General features: G+C 50.2%; 3 protein-coding genes across 3 annotated transcripts; 2 read left to right on the forward strand and 1 right to left on the reverse strand.

Annotated features, from left to right (window-relative positions):
• Nucleotides 1-2,756: 2,756 nt before the first annotated feature.
• MAA_06416 (GTPase effector domain, GED) lies at nt 2,757-5,307 on the forward strand (the record flags this gene model as incomplete). Its single annotated transcript, XM_007824414.1, has 4 exons — nt 2,757-4,637; nt 4,700-4,940; nt 4,994-5,050; nt 5,132-5,307. 4 exons carry the CDS (start codon nt 2,757-2,759, stop codon nt 5,305-5,307), a joined length of 2,355 nt encoding a protein of 784 aa, XP_007822605.1.
• Nucleotides 5,308-7,557: 2,250 nt separating this feature from the next.
• Nucleotides 7,558-12,641, reverse strand: MAA_06415 (ABC transporter, transmembrane domain, type 1; the record flags this gene model as incomplete). Its single annotated transcript, XM_007824413.2, has 12 exons — nt 7,558-8,891; nt 8,951-9,015; nt 9,076-9,126; nt 9,178-9,249; nt 9,299-9,422; nt 9,478-9,831; nt 9,909-10,071; nt 10,126-10,859; nt 10,924-11,157; nt 11,217-11,496; nt 11,552-12,319; nt 12,405-12,641. 12 exons carry the CDS (start codon nt 12,639-12,641, stop codon nt 7,558-7,560), a joined length of 4,416 nt encoding a protein of 1,471 aa, XP_007822604.2.
• Nucleotides 12,642-13,260: 619 nt separating this feature from the next.
• MAA_06414 (acetamidase/formamidase) lies at nt 13,261-14,214 on the forward strand (the record flags this gene model as incomplete). The annotated part of the gene is made up of 1 exon (XM_007824412.1): nt 13,261-14,214. The coding sequence occupies one exon, from the start codon at nt 13,261-13,263 to the stop codon at nt 14,212-14,214; it is 954 nt and encodes a 317-aa protein (XP_007822603.1).
• Nucleotides 14,215-14,447: the final 233 nt, after the last annotated feature.

Below are 14,447 nucleotides of genomic sequence, written 5' to 3' on the forward strand. Positions count from 1 at the left end.
CTTTTCCTAAACCAGATGGTCCGAATCAGCGTTTCGAGTGATGCCTTGAAAAGCACCAACGACGCCGAGAAGCAGGGCAAGCGCCAAGTCATTGTCCGCCCTTCTTCCCAGGTGATTGTTAAATCCCTTGAGCTCATGCAGAAGAAAGGCCATGTTTCAGAGCTCGTGGTGGCAAATTGTCGTCTAATTTACCACCGGTTCGTTCTCGCCGTCCCCTAATAGCTCTTGTGAATCGTCTTTGGTCAAGACCCTGTTCTATGTTAGTGTCAACAAGTGCGGCGTCATTAGTCCTCGTTGTAACGTGCGACTGGTAGATATGGAGAAATGGGTTGTTCGACTGCGGCCTGCCCGCCAGTTCGGCCACGCCGTGCTTACTACGTCACTGAGCCTCCTCCATCCAGCATGTCTTTTTTCTTCTGTGCTGTGTAGAACTGCCAATTTCGCGCGTAAACGCTCCTTTAGCCTTTTTCGGGCGCTACTGCCATGGTGATGCTGATCCTGTTTGCGCTCATATACGGCCCAAGGTCCAGGTAGAGCAGGTCCATTCTGCGCGGGCGGCGTAGGTTCAAAGCCAACCACAGCAGGGTGACTGGCCAACACTTTACAGGAGGCATGATGGCGGTCTCCGTATGCACGCGGACAGCTCCTTTGGACTCATGGGGAATCTTTTCCGCAGCCTGTCTGTATCTAGGAACAAGGCAGCAGAATTCCGTCGAGGAACCATGGGCACGTGGTTTTCTGGTAACCTCGAAGCTATACATGTAGCTGATTTTCAGATTCTGTTGCATTTCCAGGCTTGGAGAGGCCAGTTCTGTCAAACTACTTGCTGGAGCTCTCTGCTCGTCTCGGAACACAGCCTCTATTTCGTCCGCGGTAATTGAACTCTTGCCGTTGATATGAGAAAACGGCTAAGTAAATAAAATTCAACACAAAGAAAGACACTGGGCAGCGAGGACCATGATGGGAACATATTTGTGCTATGAACCCGTCGGTTGACGTAGAAAAGAAAGGAAAGAGCCATTCACTCCTCCATGTTTGTGAACGGAAACCATCAATTCATCGACTAGTGGCCCCGTTTTTACCCCAAACTCGCCGCGCGCGCCCCCACACGTCTACGGACAGCCCTACGATGCGTCCGAGCCAAAGAGAATGCGCGTCAGACTACCAACTTATGTACGTACGTTTCGCGGGGTTGACATTTTTGTAGCCGTATTGAGTAATTTGTGTAGCCACCATATAAACCTTCAGGGTCACATGTAGTACCGATTAAAACGAATCTAAGCATCGCAAGTGCCTCACATTTGACGCGATCCGAATAATAGCCCCCTCCCCCACCCCCAGCGAGATGGCACCCACACGTACCCAACCAGCCAGCCGGCCCCACCACGGGAAGATACCTGGCATGGTATGATTGCAACAGACATTCTGCTGGCCATCCAGCCTCATCAGCTCAAAAACATCTGTTCGGGTCACAAGAACCGCTCATACAGAAAGAGCCGGCTGTGGCTCTATGAGACCTGTGGAGCAGAGCAGAACCAAAGGTCCCAAGCAATAACGTGTGTATGTATTTTCAGCATGATTTAACCCTAACCCTCTTATAGTGGAGCTGCTATCGGCCAAACTACTGCACGAGAGTGTAGATGACCCGAATATTATTGCTGGCGTACCTAACCTGACCTGATTACTAGTGCTCTTACTATCTTTAGATCTACTCCGTAGTCTGGTACGTATGTATTGTGACTCCATGTCCGCACCACCACTTACGCCTGATCGTTTGCAGGATTAGCGCTGGTCTGTTTCGGCTGCTCCCGCATATCTTGGGGCACAAGAACTCCTTGTGATTGGTCCAGATGGCGGCTGTCAAAACCGCTGCGCTCCAGACGCCACAACGGTTCATGTTGCAAATGCCAACTACTACTAGGAGCATCCATTGTCCGCAATCAAGTCGGAAAATAGGGGCTCCATCTGGTAACGACGGCTGCAGCGAGTTTATGCATGTTGGTCCAGATGTGAGCTGAATTTAGAATAAGACAATCAGGAGGATAGCATGACCAACAGAAGCTGTCAATTGTAGGCACCGTTTTGTGATTTGCTGTTAAGGCCCACACAGTCACGTTTGAGGCACTGTTGCTACGCCGGCTCCTTCTAAAGTGGCTAGAACACTCATTTGCCAATGGGTAGCTCTTTCCCTTTCACACAATGATCAAGCTCTTTTCTTTTCTAGCTCTCTTGCCATACAACTTGTCAGTTGCATCACGAGCTCTTGCGACCTCATCGTAGATCCCTCCGTGCGTTCCCTCACATTTGCCCCCAATAGCCAGATATAATTGACCAACCAAACTTTCACCCCATCAATACGTGATGCAGACTCACCCGGTCAACGCGGCCGAGATTGTGCGTGCCCCTTTTAAAACGGGGTACGTACCTCGTAGATAGCTTCGTCAATTGGAATTGATCATCATCAATCTGTCCAATCCAATAATCTAATAGCACTTTGTGGTGTCCAAAGTCCCTGGTTTCCTCCCACCTTCGTGTGCCAACGAGGCTCTCTTTATACGAAGCAGCGGTGAGTGTTTGTGTGCCTGTGCTCCACTTTCTCTCGTGGTCAACCTCCTTGTCCAACTACATATGTATCGTCGTGTTCATGGGCCAGTTCCTTCCGTGACGTCGTGAACACCGGCATGACACTACATTGTCATTGAAACTTCTCTTCTGTTGCGCAGAGACCCGGAGGGCTCTGCCATCCTCGCAGCGCAATGGCCATCTCACTGGACTCTTCTGTCCTAGATCAACTGAACACTACCAAGGCAAGAAAGCTTCATAAGCTGACAGACAGACTGAGCGCCTATGGCGTTGGCAGGACTTTGAACCTCCCGCAGATCATTGTTGTTGGCGAGCAGTCAGCGGGAAAGTCATCCGTCTTGGAAGCCCTTTCTCATGTCCGCTTTCCCGTCAAAGGAGACCTCTGTACTCGATTCGCAACAGAGATTGTCCTTCGTCAGGCGAGGCAGACCCGTGTGCATGTTAGTGTCCGATTCGACGACAAGTCCAAGCCATCTTGGACGAGCCAAAGAGTGGGATTCACCGAAGATGATCTTCCAGACATTATCGAAGAGACCAAAGAAGCCATGGGAATAGATTCCACAGGCAGAGACTTCTGCAATGATATTTTGCGGCTAGAGATCGAGAGTCCCAACCTGTATCCGCTGACTCTCGTGGACCTTCCCGGACTGTGCGAGACAGCAACCCAGTCCATGCGAGGCAAGGAAACCGTCGACCAGCTTGTGCAAAGCTACATGAGGCACAAAAACAGCATCATTCTAGTTGTCGTCGCTGCGAACAATCAGCTCGCCAACCAGATTGCTCTGGAAAAGGCTAAGGAATTCGATCCGAATCGCGAGCGAACACTGGGCGTCATTACCAAGCCTGATCTTACATGGTCGGGAACGCCCGAGGAAAGCGACTACATACAACTAGCCAGGAACCAAGACGGAGCACATAGGCTTAAACTCGGTTGGCACGTCTTGTGTAATAGAGCAGACGATGGAGACACCTTGGGCACCCGTGATGCCACCGAGGCAAGCTTTTTCGAGACGACTGAATGGGATACGATTTCAAAACACCATCGTGGGATTGTTAGTCTGCGCAAGAAACTAAGCGAGGTTCTTTCTAGCCATGTCCGGCAGAATTTGTCTGCTTTGATGGATGACATAGGAGGAAAACTTAGGGAGAGGCAAGAACAACTTGGCCAATTAGGAGAATCGAGGCCGAGTTCTAAAGAGATGCGGTCATTTCTCCTCAATATCTCACCAAGGTTTCAAAAGCTGGTACAGGACGGCATCTATGGCAGATATGACGATCCGTTCTTTGGCGATTTAGGTGATACAAACCACAAGCTACGCTCCCAGCTGAGAAATTTTAATCTCGCCTTTGACTTTGTGCTAGCAACAAGGGGATCCAGGATTGCAATTGCGCCAGACGATGACTGGCACAATGCGCAGCTCCAGGCCCCCAGGTTTCTCAAAAGTTTTCTTGACGAGTATCCGTACGATTTTCCCCAGCCAGAGTCCGTTAGCAGGGAGTCCCTCAAGAAGTACTTGGAGAGTCAAGCGGCGGCCAACCAAGGCTGTGAATTCTCAGGCTCCCACAACGCGGATCTCATTGTCCGACTATTCCAGACACATGCTTCCCCTTGGAAGGATATCGCTGCATTCCACATCAAGCAAGTCACGTTAGTGGCCAAGGCGTTTGTGGACCAACTGATTCGCCACATTGTCGGTCAGTCGGAAGGGAACCCGACAATCGAGGCTATCCTTTGCGGCTGCGTTGACCAATTCTTTGCAGAAAAGGAGAAGCTTCTCTCGGACAAACTTGAGGAACTTATCCAGCCGTATTCAAGGGGCTATGCCATGCCTCTGGGCGTCGAGTTTCGTCAAATGGTTACGAATAGAACTAGCAAGCGTCTGGCTAAACGGTTGACCGAGCTGTCGGAGAAACAGACAAATCCTACAGATGCTGGCAGATTCAAGAGACTCAGGAGGGATATGCTAAAGGAAGCCGCCTCTACGCTTGATGCAGTCGATGGAGGACAGTTTGGAACGGAAAAGATCATTGACATGACGCTGGCGTATTACGAGGTGAGCCGCTCAGCTTATAACGGCCAATTCGGCATTGTACGGTTTACGACTAATTTACAAAGATGTCTCGACGAACGTTTACGGACAATGTTATCAACCTAGCTATAGAAGGCTGTCTCATTCAAGATTTGCCAAACATTCTCACGCTGACCCAGGTGGACAAAATGGAGAAGGGGCAAGTCAACAAGCTAGCGGCTGAAGGGAAAGGTACCCGAACTCGCCGGAAACACCTGCGTGCGGAATGTAACGTCTTGCGAAAAGGCCTCGAGCAGTGCCGCAAATACAAACCCAGAGGCGTGACTGGTAAGTTCTAAACACGATTTGCCTGTGCTATATGCTAAGCTGCTTGGATTCAGGTGTGCCATCCTCAGAGTCAGGAATTCAGCCGGTAACCGAAGGGCGCGGTGCCTCAGGTAAGTAAGCCCAATCAAGGGCAAGAACCTGGAGTCTGGTGGCATAACTTTGAATCGATCAATATTGCTAACTCACTGCAGGTTCCAGTACGCTGTTTACTTCACCAGCCGGACAGGCAGCTCCAGACAGGCATCTCGCGCCTCCTGCGACTGAGTCACTCACTGTGTCCGCATCGTCCAGAAGACCAGCATCTCCGTTGTCCCCAAATCCGTCGGCCGCACAAGGCAAGTCGACACCCCTTGTTCCAATGTTGTAATCATCAAATTTGGCTCACATTGATGAAATGCAACCACTTAATAGTCTATTCTAGCGTAATACAGATGTATATAGTACTGACATTTTCCGTAGTGACAGTCTCTAGCACTGGGAGTTCGTCTGGCGGAGCGGCGTCTTCCACCACATCGACAAGCTTAAATTCTGGTGGCCTATTTGGATCGAAATCTCAATCTTCTGCTGCATCAACAGGAGCTTCAACTTCTGCTACATCAAGAAGCTCTGGTTCTGATGGACTGTTTGGATCGAAACCCTTTTCTTTTACTGTACCAACATCGTTTAGTACTATCAGCCTATCTGGTGGAAAACTCTTATCTTCTGAGAGCAAAAGTAAGTCTTCACCAATCCTATACATGGGTGCTAGCTACGGTCGCTACGGCTGGCACTTCAATCTCTTCAATCAGCAGCTCTCTGACGATGCAGGCTGGCAATCTCAACCGCATCAGGTGACTGAGGGGGGGATAATACACCGCTTCCAAAGTATTTATGCGACCCAAAAGTGGAAGCTCTTTTCAAAAGAGGAGCTAAGGTGGAAATTTTACCAAGAACATCGACGATGGAAAGAGACGGAGCTTTTGGATCATCTTCTTTGAATTTGGAAATGATGCGTTTTCCGGATCTTTCCCGTGGAAAACGAGACTTGCGTGACTATGCATCCTTGCGTTTACTATTTGACCTAGTTATATATACTTGAATTTGGCGAGCCCGTTACCAATGCTCTGTTGCAGAGCTCTCCTCTGGTGGCAAGTTGCAGTACTCCGAGACTCGATGAAACTGTAATGATGCCGGTTAGCAACGAGGACGGACATGTTTCAGCAGAACGGGAAATACATGGTACGCTTTGAAGCTCAATATTCAAATCATTCAGCTGAAAGACCAATCTCAAAATTGTTCCACTGAGTTCTGAAACTCTGGATAGAGAAAGCCCAACAAGACCCGGCGACATGCCGCCATAGTGAAAAAGCGCAAGCAATCCCGCCGAGACATTGATAAACGTCGCAAGCACGTTGATTCTAAATTTGAGCCATTGGTCACACTGATTCTGTGCGTCAGCAGCGTCAGCATAATCGAGGAGCTGCTCGTCGAGTTTCTTGGTGAAAATGTCTACCATGCCGCTTCGCTGACTGCTGTGTTGGCGTAATACTCGGGGTGTATAGCTTTTGCGTAGCAAGTTCTGTGAAGCAAAACAAGGTACAGCTGAGAGTTGGCGATTTGTCTCACAGGTGAAAGAGCGAAATCGTCAATACCAAACAATGCAGCTGGTGAAATAGTTTCCGCGTGGCCATAACCGCCGCCTGATTCTTGACTGTATCGTACCGTTGAATTGGGCCACGGGATGACTGCGTCTGGCTGCTTATTGACACACACTTGCTTCTTGGGACACACACTAGACAATTTTCACCACATGCTCGTCGGGGACTGTTGACTTATCCCGAGACCCCATGCCCTTAATTCTTTGCCTTGGCCGTTTGCACATTGAGAATGCAGCACAGCGGCGTGTTGACCGACTCTGCTGAGGCCGAGGCCTTCCTCTCTGGCCAGAAAGAGACCATGACCGATGGCGTCGCCAACCAGAGACTCCACCTATTTTCTTTACATGCCATGAATGTCTTGCTATCCTGTTTATTAATTTGCTCGCTGGCGAGTAAGTCGCAGCCCCGGTTCTCTGAGTTCTATTGTAAGTCATTCCATGAGATGGCAACACCAATACTGTAGCTAGTAGTAGTTACATCGATATGTTCGTTTCTTCAGCCGGCGTAATTGGGATGCATTCCGCTTCTTGTTAGCACAGAGAAGGCTAATTACTACCGGTGGTGCAAAGATGAGCTGCGAGTGATGGGCGCCTTGCAAACAATGGACAAACGTCTACTAATACTGCATCATCTAGTCACAGTTGTATAAATGGATGTTTATCGTAGCCAGAAATTGTTGCGGGACTGGCATGGGAAGACGTCGACACAGTTCAGATGCCAGCCGCGTTTAGTTGCAGTCCGGTGTTGATGGAGCAGAAATTTCCACAGACAAGGAGGAAATTGTCTGCAAAGTGCTTGTACTGGCGTCTTTGCCAAGCCAAGGCAACTATCTATCTTCACGTTCAATGACAAAAAGCTCTACGCCACCAGGGTGTCAATACTACTCACTATGCGTCCCGAATGACATAACGAAACAGGCCGTCTTGAAGCTGCCGGTATCCGGCACGAAAACTCGAGTTGAAACGCCCAGTTGTCCCTGTTCAATGCTGTCCGTCCCACAGCGCTCGAAATCGGCCATTCTGGTCCTGCAAAAGAGTCTCTGGCTTACCGACCTCGGCAACCGTCCCGCCATCCAATACCACTACCTGATCATACTTGAGAACCGTGTTCAGTCGATGTACTACAGAGAGGACTGTGTGGTGGGCAAATTCCTCTTCAAGCACCTTGACCATGAGCTCTTCAGTCCCCCGATCAACCGCACTCATTGCCTCGTCTAGCACAAGCACCGCGCTGATATCCTTGCGAATAAGCGCTCGAGCGAGGCAAAGGAGCTGTTTTTGGCCCTGTGAGAGACCCAGGTCTGACACATCGCTGTCAAGGCCCCCCTTTGCACTTATTTTATCCCAGAGTTCGACTTTTTGCAAGCAAGAGATGATGTGCTCGTCAGACTCGCCCGCTTCCATCTCATCCACTCCCCCACCAGGGCAAATGTTGGTTCGAAGTGTCCCCGGGAAAAGCATCGGCTCCTGTGGCACCGCAATGAGGCGCGGCCGCAAGACATTTTGCGGAATATTCGAAATGTCTATTCCGTCGACCGTAATTGTGCCCGAGTCTGGATCTAACAGCCGGAACAGGGTGAGAAGCAGCGACGACTTTCCACTTCCTGTCCTGCCGCAGACCGCAACTTTCTCCCCCTGTCGTATCGACAGCGTGACGCTATTGAGAGCTCGGTAACGGTCGTTGCCGCTGTTGGCAGAGTAGGACGCAGTCACTTTATTAAATTCCACCAGCCCCTGAGACGGCCACTTCTCAGGCGGCTGCCATGGCTGTGGGCTCGTCACCTCCTGTGGTGTATTTGTTTCAAAGCTCTTGAGCCTCTCTATCGCGCCCAGAGAACCCTCAAGACTTGTCCAATGTGATATTAGCTCAACCAGTGCTGAGCTCAGACTAATGACATTGACTAATCCCAACGCAATAGCTCCAGCACTTGTGCCTGCTGGGGCCATGACTGCAAGTGTGATGAGAGTAACCGCGAGACTTCCAACAAAGAGTTCCAAGACAAGCTTAAGCCAGCATTGAGCCCCGAGGAGAAAATAATGAGGCTTCTGCGAGTTATCGAGCAGTCTTAGTGAAGTTTCTTCAAAGGCAGGCACCCACCCGTAAGCTTGGATGGTCGATATCCCATCAATAGTTTCCTTCAAGTGCGAATACAGAGGGGCGGTAGCCTCCAGATCCAGGTGCCGCAATTGACGAGATGTTCTCAGGTAGAATGCCTGTATGCAGTACACGACAATAACAATAAGCGGCAAGGCTATGACAAGATATTGTGAGCCGTAGAGCACCATGGCTGTGGATGTCAGGAGTGAAAAGAACCCTGGAACGGTTAGTTTTTGGTTGGATGTCAAACATTGAATGTATAGGCCTAGTTCGTACCGCTAACGCTCAGCCATAACCCAAGAGGCAGGCGCTGATTGATAATGTCGTGGTCTTTGCTGAATCTGTTTCCCAGTTAATCTTCATCTCCTCAAGATAATAGGAGGAATGGAGGGGTTACCAACCGGTTTATCAAGTCGCCTACATCGGTAGAAACGAAGAAGGACAACGGCGCACTGAGGCTCCATTAGTTACCTCAAATCAGGGTCAAGAAATAAGGTACATACTTCATGACGGTTTTGAGTAGGGCCAGGTGTAACTTCTTAACAGACGATGTTGTTACGTTGATTATGACAAACCTCTCCCGATTAGTTACTACCAATGAAGCGGGCAACAAATGACACCTACCAGATCGACCAACCGAATAAAGCCAGGCCTACGACCTCGGCAAGGGTATAAATACCAAAGTACCAACCATTGCTTGTTTTCGGGTTCTTCAAGTTGGCTGTCGTCCACATCATGAGCCAAATCTCTGTTTCCAGCGAGGCATTAGTAACTAGAGCAAACTCCATGGTTGCGACTCATACCTGGAAATATGTTCGTCAACGCATTTGCTGCCTCGCTAATAAGGAGTATCATCAATTTTCTCGTGCCAATTGCCTTGAAATAGTACAAGTACAGCGAAATATCCCCAGATGTCCGTATTTTGGAGTCGATTTTACCGTCAACGTCCTTTTGTCGAGGAGGCCTCGGAGCCGTTTTGAGTAATGTTCCTTTTTGAGCTATTTCATCTTCATGGGCTGAGCTTTCTTCTCTTGAGGACGATATTAAGGCTTGTATACCCGTAGAGGCCTTAAGTTCGTCCAATGGCCCCTGTATTACTTGGCCTGGCCCTTTATCCCCTAGTAGGATAACGCTATCTGGCCGGTCAATTAGGTGCACTGCGGCCATGTGCGTCAGCAAAACCTGCCCGGTATATCATTTCAGAACCAGAAATTTGGGAATCGGGATGCCCTACGAGCGTGAGTGGCAAGAATAACAGTGGTTTTACTTCCTCTGAGAAGCCCTTTTGGTGCGAAGACACGATTATACACATGGCGCTGGGTTATCCAGTCCAGGCCGCTCAAGACGTCGTCCATGACCACAACCGGTTTCCTTGAATATAATGCACGAGCCAGCGACTACCACTTATTAGAGGCGGATTTGCACGGGTCTCCGGCAGGGGGGAATCTTACTATGCGTTGCTTCTGGCCGCCACTTAAAGAAAGTCCGTTGGGCCCAATTAAGGACATGTCACCGTTAGGAAGTTGTGCCAAGTCCCGATCGAGTGCACATGCAGAGACCACTGTCTTATACCAATCATTATCCATCGCCGACTGTCCTAAGATATTTGATCTCACGGTGGCATTCATAAGCCATGGTGTCTGAGCACAATATGCAGCGCCAGCTCCGTATACTTTGAGATAGCCTTTTGTTTGTAATTGACCAAGCAATCCCCTCAAGAGAACAGTCTTCCCAGAACCGACCTTGCCAGCCACTAGTGTGAACGAGCCGGGTTGGATGGAAAGATTAATATCTCGCAAAACAGCTTCGTCATCAGTCTTGAATATAATGCTAGCGTCTTTGGCAGCGATGAGCGCGTCCCCTAGGAATCCGAATGGTGCCACAGCTCCGGAGCCAGTGCCTGGGCCTGAGCCATTCAGCTCTCCTGGGATTACATCATCGCTGTAACGTACTCTACTGTCCTCGCAAGTCATGATGAAGTCCTGCAATCTAGTGAAGCTCGCGAAAGAGCTTATCAAAGTTGGCAAGGAAAACATAAGCCAAGAGAGTGGCCCCGTGACAAGACCTAAGATGCTCATGGCAGTGAAAGCTTTCGCCACGGTGAACTTTTCGCCTGACTTAGACCCAAAGGAAAGAAGGGCGATGCCAAAAGTCAAGACGGGCGCAAACCTGGACGGTGTATTCCCTACGCAGCTGTTAGCCAAAAAAAAATCCCAGCCCCAATTGATTTTGACCGTGAATGTCGGTACCTAGCAAATTCATGAGAGTAATCAGCTTGCGGAAGAAAATAGACCTCTTCATCTGAATATCGTGCAGCCTAACAATGGCTCTGAGCCACGGTTCGACCAACCCGAGCATTTTTATTTCCTTCATTGATCCCAAAACACTACTCGTATTGCTGATTCTGTTTTGAGTGGCTTCATTACTGGCTTTTACAGCCGGTGCCATGTACTTGGACAGTTGAAATGTCCCTATGAATGAGACTACATAACTCGGTCAGTTATATTACAAGAGAAAAAGGCCATGTAGCAGGGGATCATACATAGTACAGCTATTGCAGGACCAACCGAGCCCCATCCCATTTGAACGACAAGAAACCAAAGAGCCAGGCCAAGTTCGATGGGAGTTGCCCAAAGCTCATGGATCTGTGTGAAAGCTCGTTCGATGACACCTACGTCGGTTGTGACCAATGTCAGAACAGCGGAACTTTCCTTGGCCCCTGATTCTAGGTCTGTGGCATTATCCAACAAGAACGACGTAAGGGAGACGCGAATTGCGGTGAGCATTCGATATACCTTTTGCTGGGAGAAGCTGTAGCCGATCTGGAACAGAAATGTTAATGCCGCGCCACTATTTTGACCATGAGAGTAGTCATACAGCAAGTCCAAGGTACAAGAAAACCGTCGCAGGGATGAGTGCGTAGCCTACTTCGGGAGAATAGGCTCCCTCAGTTCCCTGGTTTTGAACAAGGCGGATAACCCTGTTGATTAGAAACGGCTGCGACATCTTGAAGGCGGAATAGCATATCCTTGGAACCACCCCAGCAAGCAAAGCAGCCTTTGTAGAGCTGAGCAAGGTGCGAAGCAGTGCATGCTTCCCAGAGTCTCTGTAACGCGGCCAATTAAGATGCATTCGGTGCAACAAAGTCTCCGAGCGAAGCTCCAAGTCTAAAAGGTGCAGCTTTTCTACCGACAGAGTCGTTCCGTAGCCGGTCAAGAAGAGATCATTGAGCCACCACAAAAGGCTCCTACTGATGATTCCACTGGTAGCTTCAGGACCCAAGGACTCACCTTTGCCGCTGAGTATAGAAGTCTTATTCTGGGACTCTAGGAGTAACAAAGCGACTTTTGTTGCCAGCAATGCCGAGACGATAGTTGCCAAGGGCTGAGCGTTGTGAAGCAACCAGAGAGTTCGACAGTGCACTGAGTCAAACAATGACGAAAACAAGAGATAGACGCAAAGCATACTTGATGGTCTCACGGATCGATGGTGCTCCAGGTAAGTCAGCATGGTGATAATCGCAGCATCAAGTACGCCCAGACCTGATGCGACAAGCGTGACGCGTCTGGCAGGGACGACGACACCAATGTTTCTCCAAGTGACGAGCAAAGAGATTTGGAGCAATATAAACACAAAACAAAGGGCCTGGGGACGAAGTTAGTATTCATATAATGCTCCTTGCGGGATCTTGCGGCGGGAATCGAAGAATCAGGGCCAGGTGATCGCATACCATCTTCAGATAGAGGCCAAAACTGGCAGAAACCTTGGGTCGCTGACCAACAAGCCGAAAAATTCGAAATGGCACCACCATGAGCAGGATGACAGAGGGGACTATCTCGAAAACTACCAGTTCAAACAAGAGCGTGAAGTCGAAGCGCCCGCCGGGGCAATCAGCTGCAAATGGCCCGAATGAGCCATCGCAACTAGCAAAGCCGAGTCTGCGAAAGGCATGTTGATGGAATCCCATCCTCTTCGACCATAAGGAGGCAAATAGAAAACAATTGGCACCCGCCAATGACCAGACGCAAGATCGATTGGTTTGAAGGAACAGTTGGGTAGGACTGTTTAGATTGTGTGTTTGAGGCAAGAAAGCGAACTGGCAAAACCCGCTCAGACTCTCGCAGCTGTCCACTAGTCATTAGAATACATGCTTACAGAGACAGAACAACAGTTGATCTCCATCTGTTGGTTCTGCAAACTTGCTCAAGGGCTGACAAAATTGCTGTTGGTCGACGTCCTCAACACCAATGCGGGAAGGAGACGTAGGCGGCCAATAAAAAAGTGGGGTCTTGATGAAGCAAAGGTTCTTTCAACCCCAGCAGCGGCACGATGGAACATCGACGAGTGACCAAGGTAGTACAAATGCGGTGTTGTAACTACGGAATATACTACGAACAAGATCGGGCTGCATACTTTACGTTGGGTGGTGGTGGTGATGGTGGTGTACTTCGTTCCCCCCGACGGTTGCATCCACTTTTTAATTAAATTCGCGGATTTTTTTTCGTGCCGAGTCCCAAACTTGGGCGACATTTGTGACTTGGGCGCTTGTTGGCCGAGAGAAGAACGACATTGCACCAGATGTCAGAATGGCGCATGCGCACATCAATCACTCCAACATCCACTTCAAGTGGTCCAAAAACATCCCCCCCGTTCTTGCAGTCGAGTCAGGCGCCGAGCTCAACTTCGACCTCAAAGATGGCTTCAACAATCTGATCCACCCAGGCACCACTGCCGCCCAGCTCCGAGACCTCGACACCTCCCAAACAGACCCAGCCTTTGGCCCCGTGGCAGTCGAGGGCGCCGAGCCAGGCGATGTGCTGCGCGTCGACATCCTCGAGCTGACGCCCGCGCCGTACGGCTGGACGGCCGTCTTCCCCGGCTTTGGCCTGCTGAGCGACGAGTTTCCGGGGCCCCATCTCAACGTGTGGGATTTGAGCACCATCGCAGAGGGCTATGCCGAGTTCAAGAAGGGGATCCGGGTGCCTACCCAGCCCTTCCTGGGTGTCATGGGCCTCGCGCCCGCGCAAGACGGCGAGCTGAGCACGATTCCGCCCTACAACTGGGGAGGCAACATCGACTGCAAGCACATCACCACGGGGTCGAGTCTCTATCTCCCCGTACAAGTTGCCGGCGCCCTCTTCAGCTGTGGCGACGGGCATGCTGCCCAGGGGGACGGCGAGATCTGCGGCACGGCCATCGAGACCCCAATGAAGGCTCGCCTGCGTCTGACTCTTGAGAAGGACAAGCCCTGGGTCAAGTCTCCGCATTATCTGACTTCGCCCGAGGCCAAGACGCGCGCAAACAGCAATCGCGGCCAAGAGTATGCGGCTGTTGGCATCGACGCAAATCTATTGGAGGCAACCAAGAAAGGTGTCCGAGGTGCCATCGATTGGCTTTGTGCGGAGAAGGACCTAAGCAAGGAAGAAGCCTACATGCTGTGTTCGGTGGTTGGCGACTTGAAGATTGTGGAAGCCGTCGATATGCCTCACTATGCCGTCGCGTGCTGTATTCCTCTCGGCATTTTCGTGGGCGAGAAATAGACCTAGTTGCCATATTGCATCAAAGCCTCAAATCAAGAAAGCCAAGTATTATGACCCAAAACTCTACTGCCCGCCCAGCTTCGCATGCAGAACACATACTACTTTACTTTTTTGTTTCTGCTCGTCGAGTTGGTCTCAGCACCACGTTTTTGTTTTTCCCTTTGGCAACCATCCAACCGAGACAGTAGATGCCTAACCATGTGCGTCTTATGAGACCAAACTGCAGCCTACGC

This window comes from Metarhizium robertsii, assembly GCF_000187425.2.
Source record: "Metarhizium robertsii ARSEF 23 chromosome Unknown MAA_Scf_6, whole genome shotgun sequence".
Taxonomy (NCBI): domain Eukaryota; kingdom Fungi; phylum Ascomycota; class Sordariomycetes; order Hypocreales; family Clavicipitaceae; genus Metarhizium; species Metarhizium robertsii.